At 48.4% G+C, this 27,861-nt stretch overlaps 1 protein-coding gene across 1 annotated transcript; it reads right to left on the bottom strand.

Moving 5' to 3' along the window:
- Positions 1–992: 992 nt before the first annotated feature.
- On the bottom strand, positions 993–24,697 carry vcpip1 (valosin containing protein (p97)/p47 complex interacting protein 1). Its single transcript, XM_061731643.1, has 5 exons — positions 24,160–24,697; positions 16,017–16,821; positions 12,025–13,555; positions 7,663–7,749; positions 993–2,135 (listed from the first exon to the last, which is right to left on the bottom strand). Exons 1-5 carry the CDS (start codon positions 24,531–24,533, stop codon positions 1,396–1,398), a joined length of 3,537 nt encoding a protein of 1,178 aa, XP_061587627.1. The 5' UTR covers positions 24,534–24,697; the 3' UTR covers positions 993–1,395.
- Positions 24,698–27,861: the final 3,164 nt, after the last annotated feature.

Genomic DNA, 27,861 nt, shown 5'->3' with positions numbered 1-27,861 from the left:
ACCCGGGTTCTGGGGAACCTGACCCGGGTTCTGGGGAACCTGAACCTACTTTGGCTTGAAGCGAAACTCACTCTGAGCGGTTGCCATGGCAACACCATCCCCCCACACGTCTGTGTGTGTGGGAGAAGCCGGGCCTGGACCCGATTGGAGCGGGTCAGAACCAGAAGAACTTTACTGGACTGCAAACTTGAACTTTGTTCTTCTTTGGGAAGTTTAAACACGAAGCGCCGGCGTGACAGGAGCGGTTTTGGACAGTTCTGTTCAACAGAACCGAGCTCTGTCCAGAACCGAGCTCGGCCCAGAACCGGGCTCGGCCCAGAACCGGGCTCGGCCCAGAACCGGGCTCGGCCCAGAACCCCCCCGGAGTTCTGGTGCTTCCAGAAATAAAAACGGCGTGAAGGAAAAGCTTTTGAGCGCGAGAGAATCCCCTGGTTTGGACCTGGACCCGGTTCTGGACCCGGTTCTCTCCTCCGAACACAAACCGGGCTTCAGGGTCGGCCCGACGACCCGCGGTTGGTACGGGTCGGCCTGAGGGTGATACGGGTTGGCCCGATGGCCCAATGGTGGTAAGGGCTGCCCCGGGGTTGGTACGGGTCGGCCTGACGACCCGGAGTCGGTACGGGTCGGCCTGACGACCCGGAGTCGGTACGGGTCGGCCTGACGACCCGGAGTCGGTCCGGGTCGGCCTGACGACCCGGAGTCGGTACGGGTCGGCCTGACGACCCGGGGTTGGTACGGGTCGGCCCGACGACTCGGGGTTGGTACGGGTCGGCCTGACGACCCGGGGGTTGGTACGGGTTGGCCGAAGGGTGGTACGGGTCGCGGGTCGGTACGGGTCGTTCCCATCAAGGGAAGACCCAACTTCTGTAGCATTAAACCTTCGTGTTGATAATTTGACAAAAACTCATTTCTCGGGTCAAGACGGGTTCAGAACCGGGTCGTCCCTCAGACGGACAGAAGAAGAGCGGATCAGCGATGGCGGCGTAGACGTGGTGGGAGTGTCTGACCACGAGGGGGGGGTTCTGAAGGCCGCAGGTCCGATCCCGCCACCGAGCAGGCGACTCCAGAGTCTCTATGATGCGTCAACGGAGAAAACCTACTTTTAAAAAGGCAAAAGAACGTCTCCCAGGAAGCCAGAATCTACTATTTATTAACTGCAGCTGAGATGAGAGCGAGCACCGCGGCGTAGCCGGGTCGCCGCGGCGTGGACACCAACGCCGCCGGGTCGCCGTGACGTCGGTATGAATGATGGTCGCCGGCGGCGTGCGGCGCGGTCGCGGACTCTGGTCTGCGGCGGCGAGGACGGCCTGCGACCCGGTGAGGACCAAAGCTCGGGGACCCGACCTGAGGCGCCGGCCCGGCGGAGCTGGGGGCGGAGCTGGACGCCGGGCGCCATCAGGAGTGGTCCATGGGTTCGGTGGCGCCGGCGTCCTGGCTCTCCATGTCCTCCGGTTCCTCCGGCTTCCCGCCCGCCGCTCCCTCCGCCGCCGGAGGCTTGGCGCCGGCCGCGGTAGCAGGCGCCGGCTGGTCTGTCTTAGCCCCGCCCCCGGCGGCAGCGGCGGCGCCCTGCTGCTCCCGCAGGTGGCGCTCCATGGACGCCTGGATGGAGGACACCATCTCCTGCAGCTTGCGGCGCTGCTGCTCCATGAGGGACGGGTCCAGGCCGCGCCCGTCCTTGGTGGTCACGAAGCCCGGCGCCATGCGCACCAGCTCCCGCGTGGTGTCCTCGGGGATGTCCGACAGGTCCGGCGGGCCCCGGGACACGCTGGCGCTCAGGTCCACGCCGCTGCTGTGCTGGCGCGTGATTGGCCGGTGCTCCGGGGGGGAGGAGCCCCCAGAGCTGCCCAGGGAGTGGCCCTTGCCCTGGAAGGCGGTGACATTCTGCAGCGCCTCCTTCTTCCGGACGACGCCCCCGCTGCCGAGGCGCAGGACGCCGTGGGACGGGCTGCCCTCCCGGCTGCCCCTGGAACCCCCCAGCTGCAGCAGGGCTTCCTTCACCAGCTCCTCCACCTCGGGCCCCACGGGGAAGTGGCCCGCCGCGTCCACGCACAGCTCCAGACGCTGCTGCGCCGCGTTGAACACGAAGGTCTTACCGGTCAGGTGGGGCAGCGTGCAGTGCTTCCCGTCCATCAGGCCTGCAACAGACAAGGGGGTCAGGACTGGACCGTGGGGGGGTCCTGGACCTGAACTAGCCCTGGACCCTAACCCGTCCTGAATTAGTCCTGGACCCTGACTAGTCCTGGACCCTAACCCATCCTGGACCCTAACTAGTCCTGGACCCTGACTAGTTTAAAAGTTTACTTACTTTAAAATTAAACTTAAAACCTTTCTGTTTAGTAAAGCTTATAGTTAGTGTTTAGTAAACCTCTAGCTGGTGTTGGTAAATCTCTAGGTAGTGTAAACTCTAGTGTGTTAGAGTCAGTAGTCATAGTTGCAGCTATAGAACAAGACTATAATAAGTTAGTATCAAATATAGCTTCGCGGTAGATATGCTGCTATAGGCTTATGCTGCAGGGGGGACTGACATGATCCGCTGGGCGGTGCCTCTCACCCTTCTTCTCCTCTTCCCTTCCTCTCTTCTCCATTACCATTTTTATTTATTATAAATATCTCATAGCTATCATTTTTGTCCATCGTTCCTGTAGTTTCTTGTGCCGGCCCCCCTTTTTTTTCTCTTTTGTGCATGTTTGCAGGCCGGAGCCTCGGGAGCTGCGTTCTGACCTGCGGTCCCGGTCCCCCCCACCATCCCCGGTCATCCCATTGCTGCTTCCACCTGCCTGCTGTGTGCTGCCGACGTTCCTGACCCCCCCAGTCTGGTCTTCGGCAGGAGGGTCCCCCCTTATGAGCCTGGTCCTGCTCAAGGTTTCTTCCCTCCTAAAGGGGAGTTTTTCTTGCCACTGTTTGGCTTAAGGCTGGGAGTTTTTACCTGCCATTGTTTACATAATAATTGCTCGGGGGTTTATGTTTATGTTCTGGATCTCTGGAAAGCGTCTAGAGACAACATCTGTTGTATTAGACGCTATATAAATAAAATTGAATTGAACTAGTCCTGGACCCTAACTAGTCTGGACCCCGACTAGTCCTGGACCCCGACTAGTCCTGGACCCTGACTAGTCCTGGACCCTAACTAGTTCTGGACCCTAACTAGTCCTGGACCCTAACTAGTTCTGGACCCTGACTAGTCCTGGACCCTAACTAGTCTGGACCCCGACTAGTCCTGGACCCCGACTAGTCCTGGACCCCGACTAGTCCTGGACCCCGACTAGTCCTGGACCCCGACTAGTCCTGGACCCCGACTAGTCCTGGACCCTAACTAGTCCTGGACCCCGACTAGTCCTGGACCCCGACTAGTCCTGGACCCTAACTAGTCCTGGACCCCGACTAGTCCTGGACCCCGACTAGTCCTGGACCCCGACTAGTCCTGGACCCTAACTAGTCCTGGACCCCGACTAGTCCTGGACCCCGACTAGTCCTGGACCCTAACTAGTCCTGGACCCCGACTAGTCATGGACCCCGACTAGTCATGGACCCTGACTAGTTCTGGACCCTAACTAGTCCTGGACCCTAACTAGTGGTCTTAGATTTATGCATTAACATCCATAAATGCATGTTTCCCGTACGTTTCCTCCTCGCTGCTCTTCTCTTCATCAAACATGTGTGGGCTTTATATCGACTCACATTTCCTTCCACTCTGGCTTTACTTTCATATTTACAGTCTCCAGAGACTCCTATCGTGTTGTTCTAACATGATTATGGTGCATTTCAGCTGCCCAGCATCCCTCCAGAAACCTCCTCTAACTCATTTCCTAGAGCTGCAGTCGTGACTCAGACCTGCTGGGGGGAGGACGAGGTGGGAAGACTCCTCAGCTCTAGTTCAAGTCTCGAGTCTGAGAGTCACCACCAGAACCACCGTCAGATTCGCCCCCAAATCCACCTCCAGAGTCACCCCGAGTCACCCCAAATCCACCTCCAGAGTCACCCCGAGTCACCCCCAAATCCACCTCCAGAGTCACCCCCAAATCCACCTCCAGAGTCACCCCGAGTCACCCCAAAATCCACCTCCAGAGTCACCCCGAGTCACCCCCAAATCCACCTCCAGAGTCACCCCGAGTCACCCCAAATCCACCCCAGAGTCACCCCGAGTCACCCCAAAATCCACCTCCAGAGTCACCCCCAAATCCACCTCCAGAGTCACCCCCAAATCCACCCCAGAGTCACCCCCAAATCCACCTCCAGAGTCACCCCCAAATCCACCACCAGAGTCACCCCGAGTCACCCCCAAATCCACCTCCAGAGTCACCCCCAAATCCACCACCAGAGTCACCCCGAGTCACCCCCAAATCCACCTCCAGAGTCACCCCCAAATCCACCTCCAGAGTCACCCCGAGTCACCCCCAAATCCACCTCCAGAGTCACCCCGAGTCACCCCCAAATCCACCCCCAGAGTCACCCCCAAATCCACCTCCAGAGTCACCCCCAAATCCACCCCAGAGTCACCCCCAAATCCACCTCCAGAGTCACCCCGAGTCACCCCCAAATCCACCACCAGAGTCACCCCGAGTCACCCCCAAATCCACCTCCAGAGTCACCCCGAGTCACCCCCAAATCCACCTCCAGAGTCACCCCGAGTCACCCCCAAATCCACCTCCAGAGTCACCCCCAAATCCACCCCAGAGTCACCCCCAAATCCACCTCCAGAGTCACCCCGAGTCACCCCCAAATCCACCACCAGAGTCACCCCGAGTCACCCCCAAATCCACCTCCAGAGTCACCCCGAGTCACCCCCAAATCCACCTCCAGAGTCACCCCGAGTCACCCCCAAATCCACCCCCAGTCACCCCGAGTCACCCCCAAATCCACCTCCAGAGTCACCCCCAAATCCACCTCCAGAGTCACCCCGAGTCACCCCCAAATCCACCCAGAGTCACCCCCAAATCCACCCCAGAGTCACCCCAAATCCACCTCCAGAGTCACCCCCAAATCCACCTCCAGAGTCACCCCCAAATCCACCCCCAGAGTCACCCCGAGTCACCCCCAAATCCACCCAGAGTCACCCCGAGTCACCCCCAAATCCACCCAGAGTCACCCCCAAATCCACCCCCAGAGTCACCCCGAGTCACCCCCAAATCCACCTCCAGAGTCACCCCGAGTCACCCCCAAATCCACCCAGAGTCACCCCCAAATCCACCCCAGAGTCACCCCAAATCCACCTCCAGAGTCACCCCCAAATCCACCTCCAGAGTCACCCCCAAATCCACCTCCAGAGTCACCCCCAAATCCACCCCAGAGTCACCCCGAGTCACCCCAAATCCACCTCCAGAGTCACCCCCAAATCCACCCCCAAATCCACCCCAGAGTCACCCCCAAATCCACCACCAGAGTCACCCCAAATCCACCTCCAGAGTCACCCCCAAATCCACCTCCAGAGTCACCCCCAAATCCACCCCCAGAGTCACCCCCAAATCCACCCCCAAATCCACCCCAGAGTCACCCCCAAATCCACCACCAGAGTCACCCCGAGTCACCCCCAAATCCACCCCAGAGTCACCCCAAATCCACCTCCAGAGTCACCCCGAGTCACCCCCAAATCCACCTCCAGAGTCACCCCCAAATCCACCACCAGAGTCACCCCCAAATCCACCCCCAAATCCACCCCAGAGTCACCCCCAAATCCACCTCCAGAGTCACCCCCAAATCCACCACCAGAGTCACCCCCAAATCCACCCCCAAATCCACCCCAGAGTCACCCCCAAATCCACCCCAGAGTCACCCCAAATCCACCTCCAGAGTCACCCCGAGTCACCCCCAAATCCACCTCCAGAGTCACCCCCAAATCCACCACCAGAGTCACCCCCAAATCCACCCCCAAATCCACCCCAGAGTCACCCCCAAATCCACCACCAGAGTCACCCCGAGTCACCCCCAAATCCACCCCAGAGTCACCCCAAATCCACCTCCAGAGTCACCCCGAGTCACCCCCAAATCCACCTCCAGAGTCACCCCGAGTCACCCCCAAATCCACCTCCAGAGTCACCCCGAGTCACCCCCAAATCCACCTCCAGAGTCACCCCCAAATCCACCACCAGAGTCACCCCCAAATCCACCCCCAAATCCACCCCAGAGTCACCCCCAAATCCACCTCCAGAGTCACCCCCAAATCCACCTCCAGAGTCACCCCCAAATCCACCCCAGAGTCACCCCGAGTCACCCCCAAATCCACCTCCAGAGTCACCCCCAAATCCACCTCCAGAGTCACCCCCAAATCCACCCCAGAGTCACCCCGAGTCACCCCCAAATCCACCTCCAGAGTCACCCCCAAATCCACCCCAGAGTCACCGCGAGTCACCCCCAAATCCACCTCCAGAGTCACCCCCAAATCCACTTCCAGAGTCACCCCCAAATCCACCTCCAGAGTCACCCCCAAATCCACCTCCAGAGTCACCCCCAAATCCACCTCCAGAGTCACCCCGAGTCACCCCCAAATCCACCTCCAGAGTCACCCCGAGTCACCCCCAAATCCACCCCCAGAGTCACCCCCAAATCCACCTCCAGAGTCACCCCGAGTCACCCCCAAATCCACCCCCAGAGTCACCCCCAAATCCACCTCCAGAGTCACCCCCAAATCCACCCCAGAGTCACCCCCAAATCCACCTCCAGAGTCACCCCGAGTCACCCCCAAATCCACCTCCAGAGTCACCCCGAGTCACCCCCAAATCCACCTCCAGAGTCACCCCGAGTCACCCCCAGAGTCATTGCAGAATCCACCGCAAGAGCCACTGCTACAGTCACTCCCAGAGTCACCACCAAATCCACCCCCAGAGTCACCCCCAAATCCACCTCCAGAGTCACCCCAGAGTCACCCCCAAATCCACCTCCAGAGTCACCCCCAAATCCACCTCCAGAGTCACCCCAAAATCCACCCCAGAGTCACCCCGAGTCACCCCCAAATCCACCTCCAGAGTCACCCCCAAATCCACCCCAGAGTCACCCCGAGTCACCCCCAAATCCACCTCCAGAGTCACCCCCAAATCCACCCCAGAGTCACCCCGAGTCACCCCCAAATCCACCTCCAGAGTCACCCCCAAATCCACCTCCAGAGTCACCCCCAAATCCACCTCCAGAGTCACCCCCAAATCCACCTCCAGAGTCACCCCGAGTCACCCCCAAATCCACCCCAGAGTCACCCCCAAATCCACCTCCAGAGTCACCCCGAGTCACCCCCAAATCCACCTCCAGAGTCACCCCGAGTCACCCCCAAATCCACCCCCAGAGTCACCCCCAAATCCACCTCCAGTCACCCCGAGTCACCCCCAAATCCACCCCCAGAGTCACCCCCAAATCCACCTCCAGAGTCACCCCCAAATCCACCCCAGAGTCACCCCCAAATCCACCTCCAGAGTCACCCCGAGTCACCCCCAAATCCACCTCCAGAGTCACCCCGAGTCACCCCCAAATCTACCTCCAGTCACCCCGAGTCACCCCCAGAGTCATTGCAGAATCCACCGCAAGAGCCACTGCTACAGTCACTCCCAGAGTCACCACCAAATCCACCCCCAGAGCCACCGCCTCCTCGGCCGCCTGGCGGTTGGTCAGTAAAGAGAACCCAGAGAGAACCCAGTAAAGGACCTGAGGACCCAGTAAAGGACCTGAGGACCCACTCACCCATGTCTTTCTTGACGATGTTGTAGAAGACGCCTCCCTGCTGGAACAAGTGCGGCAGCTTCTTGGCGTACGACCAAACGTCCTCGCCTGTAGCAGAGACACAGTTCAAAGGTTAAAAACGAATCCTCCAGACTGACAACAGACCAGACAGCCTCTTAAAGGGGACCCATTATGGCATCTAATGTCTGTTTTAAACAGGTCTTAAGAACAAGCTTTTGATTGTTTTTGCTAAATAAATTAGAAATTCAGCCTCTAAACCATGTCTTTAGCATCCCAGTCTCTAACCTCATTATCTATGCAGGATTCTGAGTGGGTGGGGCTATGATAATGAGGCTCTGTGCTCATTGGCTGCCTGAATGACGCAATACACCGCTACGAAAAAATGGCGGAAGCTCCGGCCGGCGGAGTTAAACCGTGTCCTCACCACATGCAATGCGAGCGAGCGTCAGCGACAAAATCAATTCCATTGCTTTATTTTCTATTGGACTGTCCTAACTGGCCGCAGCGCTGCGCAGCACAATGCGGCGCACCGTTTTGAGCTAAACATTTGTCGGACGCCCTGCTTCTATTCTCTTCCTGTCGCTCACATTGAAAGCCGGTTGAAAGCGCTGTAGGAAACAGTCATGGATGAGGAACGGCTGATCCAGTTAGTTGAAATGAGAAGTTATCTCTATGATTCCTCCTCATTTCACTACAAAAACCTCAATAAAGTGGCAGCTGCTGGAGGGAGATGGACAGAGAGCGTCCAATGTCACGCAGTGCTACACGATAGTCGGACGCTCATGCAGTTACACGGTTTTATAGTTGTGGGCGTGGTTTGCATTTTGGTTACGTAACGAAAATGCGCAGAATCTGAAGGGCTCGTAGAAGTCACATGACACTGCACGGATCATCCGGGCGGCTGTACAGACACTGCAGAATTTGGTTGCTTTCCTCCTCTGAGTTGGCAGGCTGAGGGGAGACCACCTTATATATGTTAAAGCAAGAAAAAACCTGTTTTTCATAATAGGTCCCCTTTAAAAGGAGCATGAGGCTCCTTTTAAGAAATGAGACTCTCTAGCACCACCCTTCACCACGACGGCCGCCGGGGGTACTGCAGCCAACAGTGAAGCCGGCACGGGAGAACGGGGAGAACGCGCATGCAGCATCATGTGACGTCACATCCGCAGCCCAGCGCGGGAAATTCCGGTCACAATTGCAGCACATTTTGCAGCACACAGCCTGTTCAAGGCAACGGAGAGATACGCTAGAGGGCTCATTCTTTTTGGTTTGGAACGCTTCATCTGACATTACTAGAAAACTTTAAACATATACGAATTGTTTTCATAAATCCTGCCTCAATCCTGCCTCAAGCTCCTTTAAATATGCCTCCATGTGACGGCCGGAGCAGTTTGCCATCATGTCTCACGCGGGAGTCAGATTTTTGACCACAAGTTTAATTTCGAGAGTCTGCCGTCAAGAGGCATGACTCAGCATTTACTTTTGTCTTCCTTCAGCCTGGTTATCCGCACGCCGCCGCTCCTATCTCAGGGTAAAACGTTACTTATTTCTGGTGGTGGATGTTTTGTCTGACAGGTTTTGATGGGGGGGGGGGTCACTAAACATGAGCGGACAGGAAGTGCAGACTAAAAGAAAAAAAAAAGGCGTCGCCGCTTGAAGCTTCTCTCAAATGCCTCAGGCCTCCGAGTGCAGATTAAACCTCCCTGGATGTCGATGCCTGCTGGCCCGACAGTCTGTTTATCAGAATGTAGCTGCAACCTTTGACCCCGTTGGCAGGTGAGGCGGGCAGGGCGAAGCCTGAGTCAGCACATTCACAACAGACACGCACGCATCAACACACACATACAGTGTTTCTGGAAGCTGATCCTGAAAATTGTAAATTATTAAATGCGTAATTCATTTCTAGCTTAACAACATCACTAAATAGTCCAAACAATGTTCAGGCTCCAAACAAAGACTACAATGAAAATGAATAGATTAAAGCAAATCAAATATCAGGGAGTTTATTGTGTACGTTTCTACTTTTCTCTGCCATAATGGAAACGTTTTTGTTAATAATTTGTCCTAAATATTTATTAATAACCAGAAAAAGCAGCCCAAATATGTATTTTTCAGCCCAATTGGGCTAAAACCTGCCCAACATGGCAACACAGATTTAGAACCTCTGCAGGAGATTCTCCTCAAAATGATGAAATAAACTTTTGACGACTGGATACATTCCCTCTAAAATTAAGACCCTTGGATTGATATTTAAGACAAGTTAAGACATTTAAAGGCCTTATTTTAGTAAAAATTGAATTTAAGACTCTTTAAGGAACCTGATAAAACATTCGTACCACTACCGAATAAATAACCTTCAGTCAGGGATCATTTTAAGAAGCCTATCTTTTAGTATTAGTCTAATTGTTTTAGATTCATATCCAACAAAAATGATTAAGTAACTATTTTAAGATGAAGAAGAACATCCGTCACAAAGAAAGTCAGTTTTCCAGACGGCTGCAGCCCAAAAAAGACACTGCGAAAAATGATAATACGTTCATTTTGTGAATCTCCTCAATAACAGCTGAGGTGAAGACGTGCTGAGCTGTGTTTTGTTGTTATGATATGGTTAATATGACTAACGTAAATGAAAACACCAACAAATTCAGAGCTGGACTGCAGGAAGTGAACTGGGTTTTTATGCTTTTATGTTTCACGTGTTCGTCTTTACGCCTTTACAATCTCCGAAGGACTAACGTTTGTGTCGTGTAGCAGTTTTCTAGGATCACATTCTTGTCTTTTTAAAACCTTTCGCTGTTTGGTTGAGAATTGCGTTTGTTTATGTTAATTTGGTCGACACGCATTTAAAGCAGAGACCTTCGTCCTCCTCATATGACCTCATCATGGTGCTGAGGAGAGAATTAAAAAAGGGATGTAGACGGGTGATAAGGAACGACCAGATCTACCAGGAGCTCTGTCACTTCATAGCTGTTCCCGGCTCCTAGCTGACTTTTCAGCAACGCAGAGACAAACTACAAAAAAAAAAAAAAGCGTCGCCACTTGAAGCTTCTCTCACTCTCATTTTTTTACTTGATATCAAACACAAGCCACAGACCCAGCAGCACATCTATCATCTCCTCCAGGTTCTACATCTTTAGTGTTGTTGTTTTCTTCCTTTAGATCATACAATCAAATATGTCACAGCAGCTTCACTCCAACCTCCTACTTCTGCTCAAAGTGATGGATTGTAGTGGAAAAGAAACCAGGCCAAGTTGAGATGAGTAGGTTCTAGTGGAAAAGTGACATAAAAGGAAGATGTCCCAGAATACACCTTTAAAGGAGCTTGAGTTCCTTTCAAGCCTCTAACGAGAGATACAAATACAACCGCGGAGATCCTGCGAGGTCACAAACATGTTCCTCTTGCAGCTTCAGTAAATTAACACTGAAGATGTTTTTACACTAAATGGAAAACGATCAATAATCAGGTTGACTCCTCCCACAGTCTCCAGTAAAGCGGTCTAGTAGGAGGTTCACGGGGGATGGGATGTAAAGTTGCTTTCGTCAACGAAAATAATGACTAAATATCATTATCAACGAACCTTTATCACCTGAGGAAAACGAGACGCAATGAGAATGCTGGTCATGTGACGATAACGATAATTAAATATATAATCTAATATTTTAGAGGAATAAAAACAAGACTAAAATGTAGATTACAAAATAAAAACTTCTCTGGGGCAGGGAGAAGAAGAAGATCCATCTTTGGATCCACTTTCCTACATAGACGTGGAAAAGAAAACCCAATGTGTCGTAGAAAAAGAAAAAGACGGGGAGAAATGCAGAAATATAAATATGTTGTAAACTCAAATTAGTGTCTTCTGTATCTGGAATGAATGTTTTCTTGAGTCTATAAGGTAACAATAATATAATAATAATAAGATAACCTTGTTTGAATTGTAAATGGGTTTGGCTAAATACAATCTTTGACTAAAACTAGATTAAAATGGTCCTGGACAATTCTAACTAAAATAAGACTAAAATGACTTTCAGTCGACTGAAACTTGACACGAATAAAAGGAAAATGAATGTGACTAAAACAAATAAAAACTAAAATTATAGCTCGACCCAAAGACTAGACTAAAACTAAAACAGGCTGACAACAACAACACGATATCCATCCATCCATCCATCCATCCATCCATCCGAGATGGAGACCAAAATGTCATCAGTTTTCGTCGACTAAAACTAGATTAAAATGGTCCTGGACAATTCTGACTAAAATGAGACTAAAATGCTCAGACTTTTAGTCGACTGAAACTAGAATTGAAACAGGCTGACAGAAACAACACTAGTGGGATGAGAGGGAAACGTGTGTGTTCTTACCCATCAGGGTTGCTAGGAGACAGAGGGAGGACATCTCCAGGTCGATGCTGTCCTGTAGCTCCCGGCTCGCCGCCCTGCTGGTCGCCACAGCGGCGTCGTCGCTCTTCCCCGGGTGGGGGGGCGCCGCCTGCGAGCCGGACGCCGGGGTCTCGGCGGGCGTTGGGGGGCCCTGGTCCTCGGGGCCCTTCAGGATCTCCACCGTGACCCTGTCGCCGTGCTGCAGCGCCACCGGCTCGTCCTCCTCGCCGTCCCGCGGCGGCGCCAGCTCCCGCGGCGGAAAGCCGTAGCGGATGCACTGCTGCGCGGGCGGGACCCCCAGCTGCGCGGCGATGCTGCGCTGCAGCTCCGGGAAGGTGGTGCCGGGCCGCAGCGTCAGCGTGGCCTGCCGCCCGTCGCTGGTCGTCACGCGGATCTTCTTCTCCCCGCCGGACTGGGACGGCGAGGAGGACTTGGTGGGCGTGGCCGGGGCAGAGGAGGAGGAGGCCTCGGGCGACCCGCCGGCGGGGGGGGACGTCCAGCCCTGGCTCCGCTGCTCCTGCCTCAGCTGGTCGGTCCGGCGCCGCTGGGCGACGGCCGCCTGCTCGCTGATGCTCTGCTGCACGCTGCGCTCCGCCCGGCTCATCGTTAGCTCCTCCTTGTGCAGCGTCTTGGCCTTCTGGCCCGTCAGGATGATCTTGGTGGGGGGCTGCGGGTCCGGCGGCGCCGCGTCGTCGGTGAGGCGGCGGGCGTGCGCCCCGTCCACGGACACGGGGTTGTACTCGTCCGGGTTCCTCCGGGCCGTGTGGTGCAGGATGGTGTTGACCACCTTCTGCACCAGCAGCTCGCTGCCGAACTCGCCGGGGAAGTGCTTGGTGACGAGCCGCATGGCCACGTCGTACACGTTGCTGTTCAGCGCCGCCTCCGCCTCGTACTGGAACCAGTGCACGCTCTCGCGCACCACCCGCCCCCCCCACTCCAGCGTGATGGGGAAGGCCTCGGGCAGGTTGTCGTACTCCTTCCCGTCCCAGTAGTGCTTGAACCCGCAGCCGCACTTGCCCCCGTGGGAGCGGGTGTTGGTCCGGTCCCCGTCCAGGTACACGGCAGACCCGTCGCCGCGGACGTGGCGCACCGAGGTGCCGTGGCACCAGGTGCAGGTGCCCAGGGAGCTGAGCTTGTAGTCCGGGACCAGGACGTCGGCCTGCGGCTCGTAGGAGCAGACCACGTTGTTGAGGGGGAAGCTGTAGTTCTTGTCGGGCCGCAGCTGGCCGTGCGTGGACTTGGCCAGGTTGTAGAGCTTCCCGCCGGGGCTCAGCCAGTCCGGCGGGACGTGCAGCTCCGAAAGGGCGCCGCAGATCAGGCAGCGGTGCAGCCGGTTCTCCGTCACCGACCTCTTGGCCGCCTCCGTCACCTCCTCGGGCTGGACGCCGATGACGCCGGTGCGCCGGTACACGTACTGGTGCACGTCGGCCACCAGCGACGGGTGGATGCCGTGCTTCTCCATGAACACCTCCTCCATGGCGTTGACCAGCCGCATCAGGTACTTGTCCTGCAGGTTAATGAAAATCATGACTAAACATCGTCGTCAACGAACCTTTACCACCTGAGGAAAATGAGACGCAACGAAAATGCTGGTCATGTGACGATAACGATAATTAAATATATGATGCAATATCGTAGATGAATAAAAACCAGACTAAAATGTAGATTACAAAATTTAAAAAAAACGATCCTAATCATGAGAGTTCAACGTAGATCTGGGTATCATCTGCATAGCTGTTACAAGAGACCTCAAGATGGTGGAGAGTCTGGAACAGGAGCGAGGAGCCCCAGAACTGGTCCCTGTGGGACTACGGTTGTCTTGGTTAGGGGTGTGCAAACAAGGGTACCTCACGATTCGATTTCGATTATTGGAGCTTCGATTATAACGATATTCGATTATTGGTGCCACGATTCTTCGATTATTGTGATTTTTAATGCTTTTTTCCATGCAAGATTGATTTTGTCTTCATCTGTGGCTACATTTGTAAATAAATAGCCGATAAATTAACTCAGTTCCTCTAACAACACTCATTAAGTAAATAACAAGGTTTTTTGAACATTTGACATGTATTTTTCAAAGACACAAAATAATGTATTTTATGACTATGTAAACATTTGCTCTTTGAATTACTTAACTTTGACCAGGGAAAGCTGCACTTGCATGAGAGCGCCCTCTATTGGCGGAAAACACTGAAAACGGTCGAGCCCTGGATTTAATGAGTTCATTAATTCAAGTAAACAAGATATGTACTTCCATCAAATGTATTTAGTGTAAACATATCTGCCATATTTCAAGTGAACAATAAGAAATGTGCATTATTGAAAATGAAATGATTCAGCAGCTTATTCAGTCTGGAATCTGGATAGGATAACTTAAAAAAAAAAAAAAAAAAAATTTTAATTAAATCGATTCCAAATCGTCACGTGACGCATCGCGATGCATCGACACATCGATGAATTGCACCCACCTCTAGTCTTGGTGTTTCTTAAAGATTCATATTCAAGGCTGTTACCACGTAACAGACTCGTTAGAAGTAAAGTTGCTTTCGTCAATGAAAATTAAGACTAAATATCGTCGTCAACGAACTTTTATCACCAGAGGAAAACAAGACGCAACGAAAATGCTGGTTATGTGACGATAACCATAATTAAATATATAATGCAATATCGTTGACGAATAAAAACAAAACTAAAATGTAGATTACAAAAAAAAAGCTCTGCTAAAATGTGTCTTAATTTTCGTTGACCAAAACAAGACGAAATGTTCCAACAAAGATCCTTAATCTCCATGTTTTAAGTAGTTTCCTTTGGTTTAGTCTTTAAAACCAGTTTAGCCTTTAGATCAGGGGTGTCCAAAGTCGGTCCTCGAGGGCCGGTGTCCTGCAGGTTTTAGATGTGTCCCTTTTTTTATCAAACCGTGATACAAGGAGCTGTGTCATCAACAGAACTATCCAGACTTTGATGACAAGGTGGTGACGACCGTTAATTAGAATCAGGTGTGTTGATGCAGGAAACAACTAAAACATGCAGGACACCGGCCCTCGAGGACCGACTTTGGACACCCCTGCTTTAGATCTTTGGATACACTTTCCTACATAGACGTGGAAAAGAAAACCAAATGTGTTTTGGAAAAGAAAAAGACTGGGAGAAATGCGGAAATATAAATATGTTGTAAACTCAAATTAGAGTCTTCTGTATCTGGAATGAATGTATTCTTGAGTCTATAAGGTAACAATAATACAATAATAAGATAACAGTTTTTGAATTGTAAAATGGGTTTGGATAAATACAATCTTTGACTAAAACTAGACTAAAATGGTCCTGGACAATTCTGACTAAAATAAGACTAAAGTGCTCAGACTTTTAGTCGAAACTTGAAACTTGACACGACTAAAAGGAAAATGAACCTGACTAAAACTAATAAAAACTAAAATGATAGTTTGATCCAAAGACTAGACTAAAACTAGAATTGAAAAAGGACGACAAAAACAACACGACATCCATCCATCCATCCTGGAGACTACAGCGTCACTAGTTTTCTTCAACTAAAACTAGAGTAAAATGGACAATTCTGACTAAAATAAGACTAAAATGCTCAGACTTTTAGTCGACTGAAATTTGACACGACTAAAAGGAGAATAAACGTGACTAAAACTAATGAAAACTAAAATGATAGCTGGACCCAAAAAGACTGGACTAAAACTAGAATGGAAACAGTCTGATAAGAACAACCTTCCATCCATCCGAGATGGAGACCAAAATGTCATCAGTTTTCGTCGACTAAAACTAGACTAAAAAGGCCCTGGACAATTCTGACTAAAATAAGACTAAAATGATCAGACTTTTAGTCGACTGAAACTTGACACTATAAAGACTATAAAGGAGAATGAACTATGAAACTAATAAAATGGTGCTTTTCCACTAGCACCTACTCGGCTTGGCTTGCTTCCCCACTAAAACAACGTTACCTGCAGGCTGCGGTCGCCGCCGATCACCAGGCTGCCGTCCGGCTCCAGCCGGACGTACCTCCGGATGAGCTCCTGCGGGACGCCCCAGGCCTTGGGCAGCAGGTGGGGGGGCAGCCTGGGCAGTGCCGTGTTCTTGATGCCCACCAGGGGGATGTAGTGGTTGCGGCTGGAGCTGCTCCAGGCGATGCAGATGGGCCTGTGGAGGCGGCCGTCCTTGCCGCGGCAGCGCTCCTCGGCCACCAGGCCCGGCAGGAAGGTGGCGGCGTAGTCGCCGGAGCTGCTCATGCCGCTCAGCGAGTCCAGCAGGATGATGGGCCGGTGCAGCACGTTGGCCAGGCCGAAGATGTGGATGTTGCGCAGCCCCAGGGGGACGCCCTCGGGCGGCACGAACAGCGGGTCGCACTCGTTGATGATGTCCTCCCACTCCGCTGCGTCGATGAAGTCCTGGAACAGGGCCTTGTAGCGCTCCAGGTTCTGCTTGAAGTTCTGCTTGAGGTTCTCGCGGAGGGCGTGCCAGAACAGCTCGCGGCCCACCAGCGCCCGGGACACGGCGTGCACCAGGCAGTGGCCGTCCCCGTCCACGTGGACCGGGATCAGGCACTCGCGGTCGCCGTTGGCCCGCTTCACCTCCTCCAGGGTGTCGTGCAGGTAGGCCAGGCTGCCGGACCGGTCCTTGCCGTAGCCCATGGTGGCCACGTGGTCCGGCTCGATCAGGAAGGCTCGGTCGCCCAGCAGCGCGCAGTCAAACATCTCCCCCTGGTTCATGTCCCGCAGCAGCTTGGCCCGGCCGCTCTGCTTGTCCATGCCGTACCTGCAGGGGGGAAAGTGGATCCGGAAAGAGAGATTTCTTTAGAGATTGTTAAGAGATTATTCTTCTTTTTTACAACCTATTCATAAGCTGCGTCCGAAATTCCAAACTTCCACCCTAATGAGTAGCAAAAACAGTATGTGAGATTTTTTAGAGCGTCCGAAACATCAGTACGTACTCAATAGTATGCGCTATCCATACTCATTTCAGAGAAATGTATTAGTGTGGATTGATGGACACTAGCTAAGCAGAAACCTCCCACAATGCAATGCAGCAGTGTTTGGTTGCTAAGTGCTGCGCAGACACTTAGCAACCCAAAAAAATGGAGGATAACGTTAGCGGTACCAAGCAAAGCTGCAGCTGCAGCACCATCATAATCCCGCTACAATTCAAATGTGAGCAATTAGGTGTGATTTCGCCTTGGTTTCCATGAGATATTAACCAGATGAGTTCGTCATTTATCACATTATTGTGTGGATAAACGGGAAAGTGCGGAGCGGTGCGCTGCTACTGCTGCTGTGACAGGAGTTGTTAGTAGTACGTCCGAATTAATGCATACTACTGATATTCACTCAAAAGTGTGCTGAACTGAAGTCTAATTTTTGAGTATATACTGTTTAGTATGGTATTTCGGACGCACCGATAGACTTCAAAAATATTTTGTAAGAATTGTTACCAACTCTCCACGTTTAACACCATCCACACCTCTGTTTAAAAAAATTACAAATACTAACAATCTATGATGTGAATAAGTATCAAACAGGAATCCTGATGTATAAAGTCATATGGCAAGCAGGAGAAAGATAAAAATATTTTAGAGGAGGAAGATTTTTTTTCATTATGCACTTCGAGAAAAAAATCGAAATGCCGAAAAAAATAGTAGAAATGTCGAGATTAATGTTGAAGTACAATTTCGAGAAAAAAGTCAAAATGTCAAGTAAAAAGTCAAAATTTCGTGAATAAAGTTGAAATGTTGAGAAAAAAGGCGAAATTTCGACTTTATTATCGACATTGACTTTTTTCTCGAAGTGCACCATAAAAAAAATCTTCCCCTCTCAAATATTTTTTTTCCTGCATGGCCCTAATACTCTTCCGTATCATTCATACTCCACAAGAAGAAGGAATGATTTGCATATCATATCCCCTTCTGTAGAACCGCAGTTGTTAAATTTTCATTTATATATCAAGGTGTTGTGCTGTGGAACAGTTTAAAACATCTGAACATGCTGAACATTATCTGCGTTCAAAAGAAAGCTGAAAAAAAGTTTATAGATTTTTAATATATCTGTGTTTTTCATTCACCATTATTCAAATATATTTCTAAGCTATTTAATTGTATTCTGAAGTATTGTATAACTGAGTTATCAGTTATACTGTATAGGCCTATGTATTGTGCTTATATGGTTTTTTTGAATTATTATTTTTAATTTTTTCTTGTTTTTAGGAGGGGGGAGTCGCTTATAAGCCCTTCAGGTTTTTATGACCTCTCCTGCACATCTTTTCTTAACTTTTTCCTCTATGTAATGTTCCTTTTTACGAGTGCAAACAATAAAACACACAAACAAGATATAGACCCGGATCCCACAGGAAGGCGTTTTGAGCAGAGTGGGAGGAGAGAAAAGAGTGGAGAGGACGGATGATCCACCTGTTATTCCCAGTTTTCTGATGCTCACAACATGAGCAGAAACGAATCAAATGTTAACTAGAAGACAAACGTTTCCCTTTATCTAACGTGACACTGCCAGATGAGCAAACTACACTACAGCGGCGTAACGTTATATACACACCGCTGTAATGTAACGAGCAGAACACAGGGCCTCATTTCATTTCGCTTTATTTTGTGTAGAGGGACATTGTACATTGATAAGCATTTTAAAATGTAAATATGCCCAATTGTAATTTGCATTGGCAGTCCCCGTGCAAGACTCAGTAATGGCACTTTTCCACCAGCACCTACTTGGCTCTACTCAGCCTGGTTTCTTTTCCACTACAATTTAGCTCCTGGAGCAGAAGTAGGAGGTTGGAGTGAAGCTGCTGTGACGTATTTGATTGTGTGATCTAAACGAAGAAGACAACAACACTAAAGATGTAGAACATGGAGGAGATGATAGATGTGCTGCTGGGTCTGTGGTTTGTGTTCAATATCAAGTTAAAAAATGAGAGTGAGAGAAGCTTCAAGCGGCGACGCTTTTTAATGTTTTTAGTTTGTCTCTGCGCTGCTGAAAAGTCCGTTGGTAGCTGAGCAGCTATGAAGTGACAGAGCTCCTGGTAGATCTGGTCGTTCCTTATCTCCGTTTAGATCCCTTTTTAATTCTCTCCTCATCACCAGGTTTATGAACATCTGCACCTCAGAGTTGGATCACCAAACAGACTTCTGCTGCCGTTGCTGGTGGAATAAAATGAAGAAGAAGCTCAAGAGTCTCTTTCTTTGACGTCACATCCTGACTCAGACGTCTGACTCCAACCCCCCGACCAATCGGTGGCCTGTAGTGTGATGACATCACAGCCCGACTCAGCTGCTTAGAACCTTGGCGGAGTAGAGACAGAAAAAGTATCTACTCGGCACGTTAGACGCCTAGTGAGAAAGAACCAAACCCAGTGGAGGAGAACAGAGTCGGTGCTGGTGGAAAAGCACCATAAGAAGAAACAAGCAACATTACACGACACACAATACACAACAATTAAAAATCGCAACAATAAACAATTAATGATCGCAAATTTGAGACGTTTTAAGCCATTCCTTGAGATTACCCTTAAAAGGAAGTAAGAGGGACAATCCCTTCCGTGTTCTCCTGGTGGCAGAACACGGCACAGGAATATACAGTTAACACATATACAGAATCCTCATCAAAATTTAGAGAAAGATTTACGACATATTTAAGAGAAAAAGGGAGTCCGACTCCGAAGTTAGAGATGAAGAAAAGAGGGAGGAAGCAGCAGCAGAACCAAAAAGATCCGGTAGGCTATTGACAGACCAGGGTCAACTAACTAAATAATGTTAAGCCTAAAAATGTTAAACTTTACTGTCTCAGAACACACACACACACACATAACATTACACTGGAAATTATTAAAAAAATGTTTTTTTTATGTATTTAGATTGAACAATACATATTGATAGCTGTTACAACTGTGGTCGTATTTATGTTAAAGTCTTTGTGTTTTTCAGAGCGGACATCTGTGTCAGAGGTGTCTATCCACTTCTGATGATAAGTAAATAGGTGTGCGAGGACCAGGAGGTGATTGGGGGATTGTCCTTCAGCTCGGCCGTTGATTGGCTCTTACTAGAGATGCAACGATCGATCGGCAACCGATATCTGTTTTGGTATCGGTTTTGATCGGCGTTCTCAACATAATAGTTCAAAGCAGCCGATCCGATGACGTTTACAACAAAACGCCGCCAGCGCTGCGTTCCCTCATCTCAGACCCAGATGTCCTGAGGGGGCGTGGTCGTCTCTAGAAGTATCAATACTGAAAATGGCAGTGTGGGAGTTTTACAATGTCCGAAAAGGACAACTAATTTGCAGTTTGCAAGGTGTGTGCAAAGGAAATACCCCGAAGAGGAATGTTATAAAAGAATTTCAACACAACGAAGCTGATAAGACATTTGAAAGTTTCTCAAGTCAAGGAGTATATAAAGAACAGGAAGCGCATCGCTTCAGCAACAGAAAGAAAAATAAAGAAGTACATCCTAAGGTAATGAATTCATAAGCCTTGATCATCAGCCGTTTGTCGTTGTAGCAGATATCGGGTTTAAACGAGTCGTTAGCTGCTTGGATCCACGGTACGCGCCGTAATTATTTCACTGATACACGACGACAGTCGTGTAAGTCGCTTCACGAGTGACATTTACAGTTCTAGTGTGAAGAGATGAGCTTCACTCACAAGGGTTTCCTCACACCGCTTTAGCAAACCTTAATAATTCATAATTAAGTTTTTATTTTAAGATTTATTCCTTTTTCCTCAGGAAAACTAAAGGTTTATAATTTACAACTTGTATCAACTCTAAGAGAGTGACATGTCTACTGTTGTCTGTGTTAGTAGACATGTTGTGTTGTACACATTTATTACCACAGGAAAGCTTAAGTTAATAAGCTACACAAGTCCAAGTCGTCTCTAAGAGTCTCTAGAGGGTGAAATATTGCATATTGCCTCATCGTGTGAATGTGTGTGAATGTGTATGAATGTTTGGTGGTGGTCGGAGGGGCCGTTTGGCGCGATATGGCAGCCACGCTTCCGTCAGTCTGCCCCAGGGCAGCTGTGGCTACAAATGTAGTTTACCACCACCAGTGAGGATGTGTATGAATGAATAATGATCTCTGCAAAAGCGCTCTGGGTGCCTTGAAGGGCGCTATATAAATCCAAGTCATTATTATTATTATTATCCTGCAATAAAACAGACAATTCATGATACTTTCTCATCTCCTAATGTTGATACCTAATAACACAATGTCAGCGTTGTACTTGAGACAATATTGACGAATTTATGGATTTCACGCTGATCGGCCCTGATCGGTGAATCCTGATCGGTGAATCTCTAGCTCGTACCTGCTTCATAAAGGGCCTGGATGACGGTCCGGGCAGGAGAGGGATTCCCCATCTCCCTCCTCTCCCAACCAGCCACACTTCAGATCCCACTCTTAACAGCAATCACATTTTAATAATAATAATAATTTTTATTTATATAGTGCTTTTAAAAGATGTCAACGATGCTTATTATCTTTTGTTGGAGCTAATTAGGGGTGGACTGCCATTTTGGTTAACCTTATTTTCTCATGTTTACGTTAGTCAGGGAGGTAGGTTGTTGTTGTTTGGTTAGGTTAGATTGATTACTCCCCAGTTAGATCTGTTGTGTTTGTTATGTTGAACTTGGTCCACCCTGAAGCCAGATCAAGCTCCATCTCATTTAATTCACTTCCTGTAAATGAATCCACCTTCGTATCCGTGGCTGCTTGGGACCGGGGGAAGAGGGGCTCTTCCCTGTCGTGTCTCTGACACCCCTAGACACGGCAGAACATGAATTGGGGGCTCGTCTAATTTCTTTTCTCGCTTCGGTTCCTCAACACACACATAAAGCAGTGTAAATACACCGGATGTAGCATGAACCTTTTAATTTATGTAGGCTATTAGCTAGCTCTGTGCAGCTCTCATCTAGAACTACATGTCTATTTGAGAATAGCCCTTTTACAGTTAGGCTTACTCTAATTAGGTAAACAAACTATAAGCATAATAAAACTAGTCTTGTTTAAAGGGGACCTATTATGGCATCTAATCCTTATTTTAAACAGGCCTTGAATGTCTTAAAAACAAGCTTTTGATTGTTTTTGCTAAGTAAATTAGAAATTCAGCCTCTGATCCATGTCTTTATCATCCCATTCTCTAACCTCATTATCTATGCAGGATTCTGAGTGGGCGGGGCTATGATAATGAGGCTCTGTGCTGATTGGCAGCCTGAATGACGCGATACACCGCTACGAAAAAATGGTGGAAGCTCCGACTGGCGGAGTTACACCGTGTCATAACTGCATGCGATGCGAGTGAGAGTCAGCGACAAAATCAATTCCATTGCTTTATTTTCTATTGGACTGTCCTAACTGGCCGCAGCGACGCAGCACGCCGTTGTGAGCTGAACATTTGTTGGACGCCCTGCTTCTATTTTCTTCCTGCTGCTCGCGTTGAAAGCCGGTTGAAAGCGCTGTAGGAAACAGTCATGATGAGGAACGGCTGATCCAGTTAGTTGAAATGAGAAGTTATCTCTATGATTCCTCCTCATTTCACTACAAAAACCTCAATAAAGCGGCAGATGCTGGAGGGAGATGGACAGAGAGCGTCCAATGTCACGCAGTGCTACGATAGTCGGACGCTCATGCAGTTACACGGTTTTATAGTTGTGGGCGTGGTTTGCATTTTGGTTACGTAACGACGGGAGCAGAATCTGAACGGCTCGTAGATCCACATCACACTGGACGGCTCATCCGGGCGGCTGTACAGACACTGCAGAGTTTGGTTGCTTTCCTCCTTCTCTGAGTTGGCAGACTGAGGGGAGACCACTTTATATATGTTAAAGACAGAGAAAACCTGTTTTTCATAATAGGTCCCCTTTAACTATTGTGAACAAATCCTTCGGATGGATGATGGATGGAACAAATCCTTACAATTTGTTCACAATAGGTAAACAAGACTAGTTTTAGTATGATTATAAACTATAAGCATACTGAAACTAGTCTTGTTTACCTTTTGTGAACAAATCCTTCAGATGGATGTATGAATGGATGGACCGATGCAACAAATCCTTCAGATAGATAGATAGATAGATAGATAGATAGATAGATAGATAGATAGATAGATAGATAGATAGATAGATAGATAGATAGATAGATAGATAGATAGATAGATAGATAGATAGATAGATGGGATGTGTGGACTAAAAAATGTATCACGATAATTTCTGGCATTTATCCCGATAACGATAAAAGAAATACCAATTCAACTCCACCTTTGTAACTATAAATCTATCACCACATTCAGTCTTTGGAGCCCCCAAAACACTGCTCTGAAAGAATACTAAATGCTACTAAACTACACCAATTAAACTGAATTAATAAAAACCAATTCAATGAGTTACACCTGTACTGCAAAACTGTAATGACTCAGATCCGCCATGTTTGTTACACAAACACGTATCAACGGGAATTTATCTTTCTTTCTTTCTTTCTTTCTTTCAGGCTCATTTCTTTCTTTCTTTCTTTCAGGCTCATTTCTTTCTTTCTTTCTTTCAGGCTCATTTCTTTGTTTCTTTCAGGTTCATTTCTTTCTTTCAGGCTCACTTCTTTCTTTCTTTCTTTCTTTCTTTCTTTCTTTCTTTCTTTCTTTCAGGCTCATATCTTTCCTTCCTTCCTTCCTTCCTTCCTTCACGTACATTGTGCGTCGATTTAACGCTGTCTTCGCTTTACACAAAAACGTCATCAACGGGAATTTATCGTTTTTAATACGAGATGACAAATTCTTACCGTGGGGAATTTTTTTGACGGTATATCGTGAACGATAAAATATCACCCATTCCTAATAGATAGATAGATGGATCAAATGGATGTATGTATGAAACAAATCATTCAGATAGATAGATAGATAGATAGATAGATAGATAGATAGATAGATAGATAGATAGATAGATAGATAGAATCCTTCAGATTTGTTCACAACAATTCTGTTCTGCAATTACTCCCATATAAACAAATATTTCCCAGTAAACTGCTGTGTGTCTGACTGGGGTTGGGCCCGTGTGTGTGTGTGGTTCTGTTGTGGGTTTGATTCCTACAGGAACCTTCCCCTCCCTCGTACCTGGTGAGCACCGGCGACAGCAGCTTGCAGTGGTAGTTGGAGAGCCCCATCACCTTCACCAGCTCGCTGCCCTTCCGCGGGCCCCCGGGGGCCCCTGCTGCCCCGGCCCCGGCCCCCCCGGGGGCCCCGGCCCCTGCTCCTCCGGCCCCGGCCGCGCCGAGCAGCGCCGACCGCAGCAGGTTGTGCAGCACCACGTCCGGGTCCGTCACCTCCTCCACGTGCAGCAGGCTGCGCTGCTCGTGCCGCCGCCCGCACTCCGTGCACTCGATGGGGCCGCCGGCCGGGAAGAAGAGCCGCGCCTGGCAGCGCAGGTCCGGGCAGGTGCCCGACAGGACGCGCCGGTCCTTCCGCTTGGAGCCCTGCAGCAGCGACATGTCGGTGGTGGTGGGGAGGGGGGGAGAAACGCTGACTAGAGTACCGGGCTAGGGGTTTACAGAACCATGGTAGGACGAGCTGCCACCCCGCTGACGACGGATATTTGTCAGGAGAGCAGGAGAACAACACGGAAGCGGCTGGGCTTTTTTCTTCCTCCTTTAGCAACTGGCCGTTGCTAAACGTAACTGCGTCACGACGCTACGCTGCTGGGACTTGTAGTTCTCATGACGGAGTATTTTTAACAGCCTTGACGGAATGTGGAAATAGTTTAGTTGTACATTTCCGTTGTAGAAATGTAACTTTAGCGAGAAAAAGTGTATTTTTGTCATTCTATATCCGTGTTTAACTGATGAATATCGGCAAAGTTAAACTTTGTTTGACTACATTTCCCATAATGCAACACTCCGGTTCAACGTTTGTTTTGTAAGGAAGTCAGTTCGGCAGGATCCTGCATAAATGCAGTTGTTTTTATTTGTTATTGTTTTTATTTAATCCATATAAATCCATATAAAATCCATATAAATAAATATATAATCCATATATATAAATGTATATATATATATATATATATATATATATATATATATATATATATATATATATATATATATATATATATATATATACTGACGATTTTATCAATATATTTTATATTAGATGGATATATATCGTCAGTATATATATAAATATATATATATACATATATATACATATATACATAATATATATATATATATATATATATATATATATATACACATATATATATACACACACATGTTGAAATAGTTTAGTTTTAAATCGATATTGTAGAAATGTAACTTTAGCGAGAAAAGGTCTATTTTTATCATTCTATATCTGTGGGTAGCTGATGAATATCGGAAAAGTTAAACTTTATTTGACTACATTCCCGACAATGCAACACTCCGGACCAACGTTTGTTTTGTAAGGAAGTCAGTTCGACAGGATCCTGCAGAAATGCAGTTGGGTGGGTGCAGTTTTGTTTTCCAGAGCATCTTAATTAAAACAGACACCCAGTAGGAAAAGGAATGGATTTTGTTTCCCATCAAAAAATAAAAACATAGATATATAATGTATATGTTCTTATAGTTTTTATTTTTTATGTTATTGTTTTTATTGCATTGTATTATTGTTTTGTTTTTATTTAATCCATATAAAGATTTAACAATAACACAATACAATAAAAACAATAACAACATATAAAAAATACATGACATGCACATTATATACTGGGTATACATATACACCACACACACACACACACACACACACACATATAGTTGCCCTTTTATCTCTCTTCCAGAATGTTTCACGAGCCTGAAATCCTACATATTAACGTACGTGATGAAGCTGAGGAGGAACAAGACACAGAACAACTGGGTTAATACTGTACAAAGAAAAGTCAAATGTAATTTCAGATGTTTTTTTTAATGTAGTCCCAACATTTCTGATTTGGAGGTTGCACCTGCACACGAAACAAAATATTTCTGTATTTACTTTAATACATAATACAACTTTTGTGTTGCTCATCCACATCTGGCACAAGGTACATCACTGCATGTTGGCCGGTGTTCCCCAGGTCCAGTCCTCCAGGGCAGAAATCAGGAACAGGTCATGGGGAACCTCTCTTGTGAACTCTCTCTTGACACAAATCTGGTTCACCTCCCACTGCAACCCGTTTCCACCGCTTCAGGACGTACCAAACCAATCACACAGCCAGGGGCCTCATGCAGGAGCCACTAATCAAAACAGATAATAACTTCTGGGAAGAAGAACTTTTTTACTGTAAAATCAGGCATGATTTTACAGCTCCGGGCTCCTATTGCTCTGACCAACACGGGTCTGGTTGTCGCTCGGCTCACGCCAGGCGCGTAGCCAATAATGGGCCTGGGTGGCACTGGCCCCCCCACATTACTCACTGGCCCTCCCAGCCAACTTTGATCAAAATACATGTTTCACATAAACATATTCTAAAAAATTATATGAGAAAACGTATAAATATAAACGTGATTTGTTGTTGACTTGTGTTCAGCCTTTAAGTGGACCTATTCTGAAAAACAGGTTTTCTCTTGCTTTAACATACATAAAGTGGTCTCCCTTCAGCCTGCCAACTCAGAGAAGGAGGAAAGAACCAAATTCTGCAGTGTCTGTACAGCCGCCCGGATGAGCCGTCCAGTCTGATGTGGCTTCTAAGGCCGCGTTCAGACTGCAGGCAAATATCCGATTTTTAGCCCATCCAGATTGAAACTGGATGACTCTTTTGAAGTCTGAACAGTCCCAAACCGCATGATATCCGATTTTTGCAAACCAGATGGAAACCACCTCCAGGAGGTAGTTTCATATCCGATCCATATCTCATTTGGGCAGATGCGTCTCAGTCTGAACAGCTCCAAACACTCAGATCGGATATGACTGTCCCAGACGCTGCAAACCACCCGCCCATTTCCAGTTGTGGAGCTACTCATCCTTTCACAGAGAGCATGTACAATCTCTGATGTCACGTCAAAAACTATTATTTGTAGTTTGAGTGTTGCAAATTCACATTACAAATCATGTTTTAATAGCAGAAAAAAAGACCGCATTTCCACGTAGGTGCGGGTCGCCGTGTACCCTACGCCGTAGGCTCTGCGTTGGTGTAACGCAGAACCATAAATCAGCCTTCAGTCGCGCTGTGAGCCTGAACCTGCAGCCCGTCAGCCCCTCTCCTCCTAGGAGGACAGGTTATGGAGCGGGGCTGCCAGTTATTAATTGCTGGTTCGTTTTGTTAACTCTGAGCTTTGTTGGTTGGTTTGTTAGTTTGCTGATGGTTTTGTTCTGAACACCTTTCTCTGTTTCTCATTTTGCTGGGACGTCGGGTCCCTCCGCCGATCACACAACTTTTGCGGTATGCGTTCATTGTTATGTCTAAAAATGATGCGCAGTGCCGACCCAATCAGAAACGGTACAGATATTTTGGGATTTTTTTTATATGTAAAAGAATTACATGACTTCACACAATACACGCGCTGGGTGACGCCTCCGCTCCGGCGTCGTTGCTACGGCAACCCGTCAGATCAGTCAATGTGTGGCGCAGTCTGAACAGAGCCAGATCCGATATGGACACTTGCTAAAAACAGTGTGGACAGTCAGCCCTGAAAATCGGATATGAGAAGGAATCAGATATATATCTGATTTGCCTGCAGTCTGAACGCGGCCTAAGAGCCGTTCAGACGGGAGCGATGCGTGAAACCACGCCCACAACTAACTCCGCCGGCCAGAGCTTCCGACATTTTTTCGTAGCGGTGTATCGCGTCATTCAGGCAGCCA

Source organism: Cololabis saira, chromosome 10 (genome assembly GCF_033807715.1).
Source record: "Cololabis saira isolate AMF1-May2022 chromosome 10, fColSai1.1, whole genome shotgun sequence".
Taxonomy (NCBI): Eukaryota; Metazoa; Chordata; class Actinopteri; order Beloniformes; family Belonidae; genus Cololabis; species Cololabis saira.
Note: the sequence above shows the minus strand (reverse complement) of the source record. Positions and strands in the feature narration are given on the sequence as shown.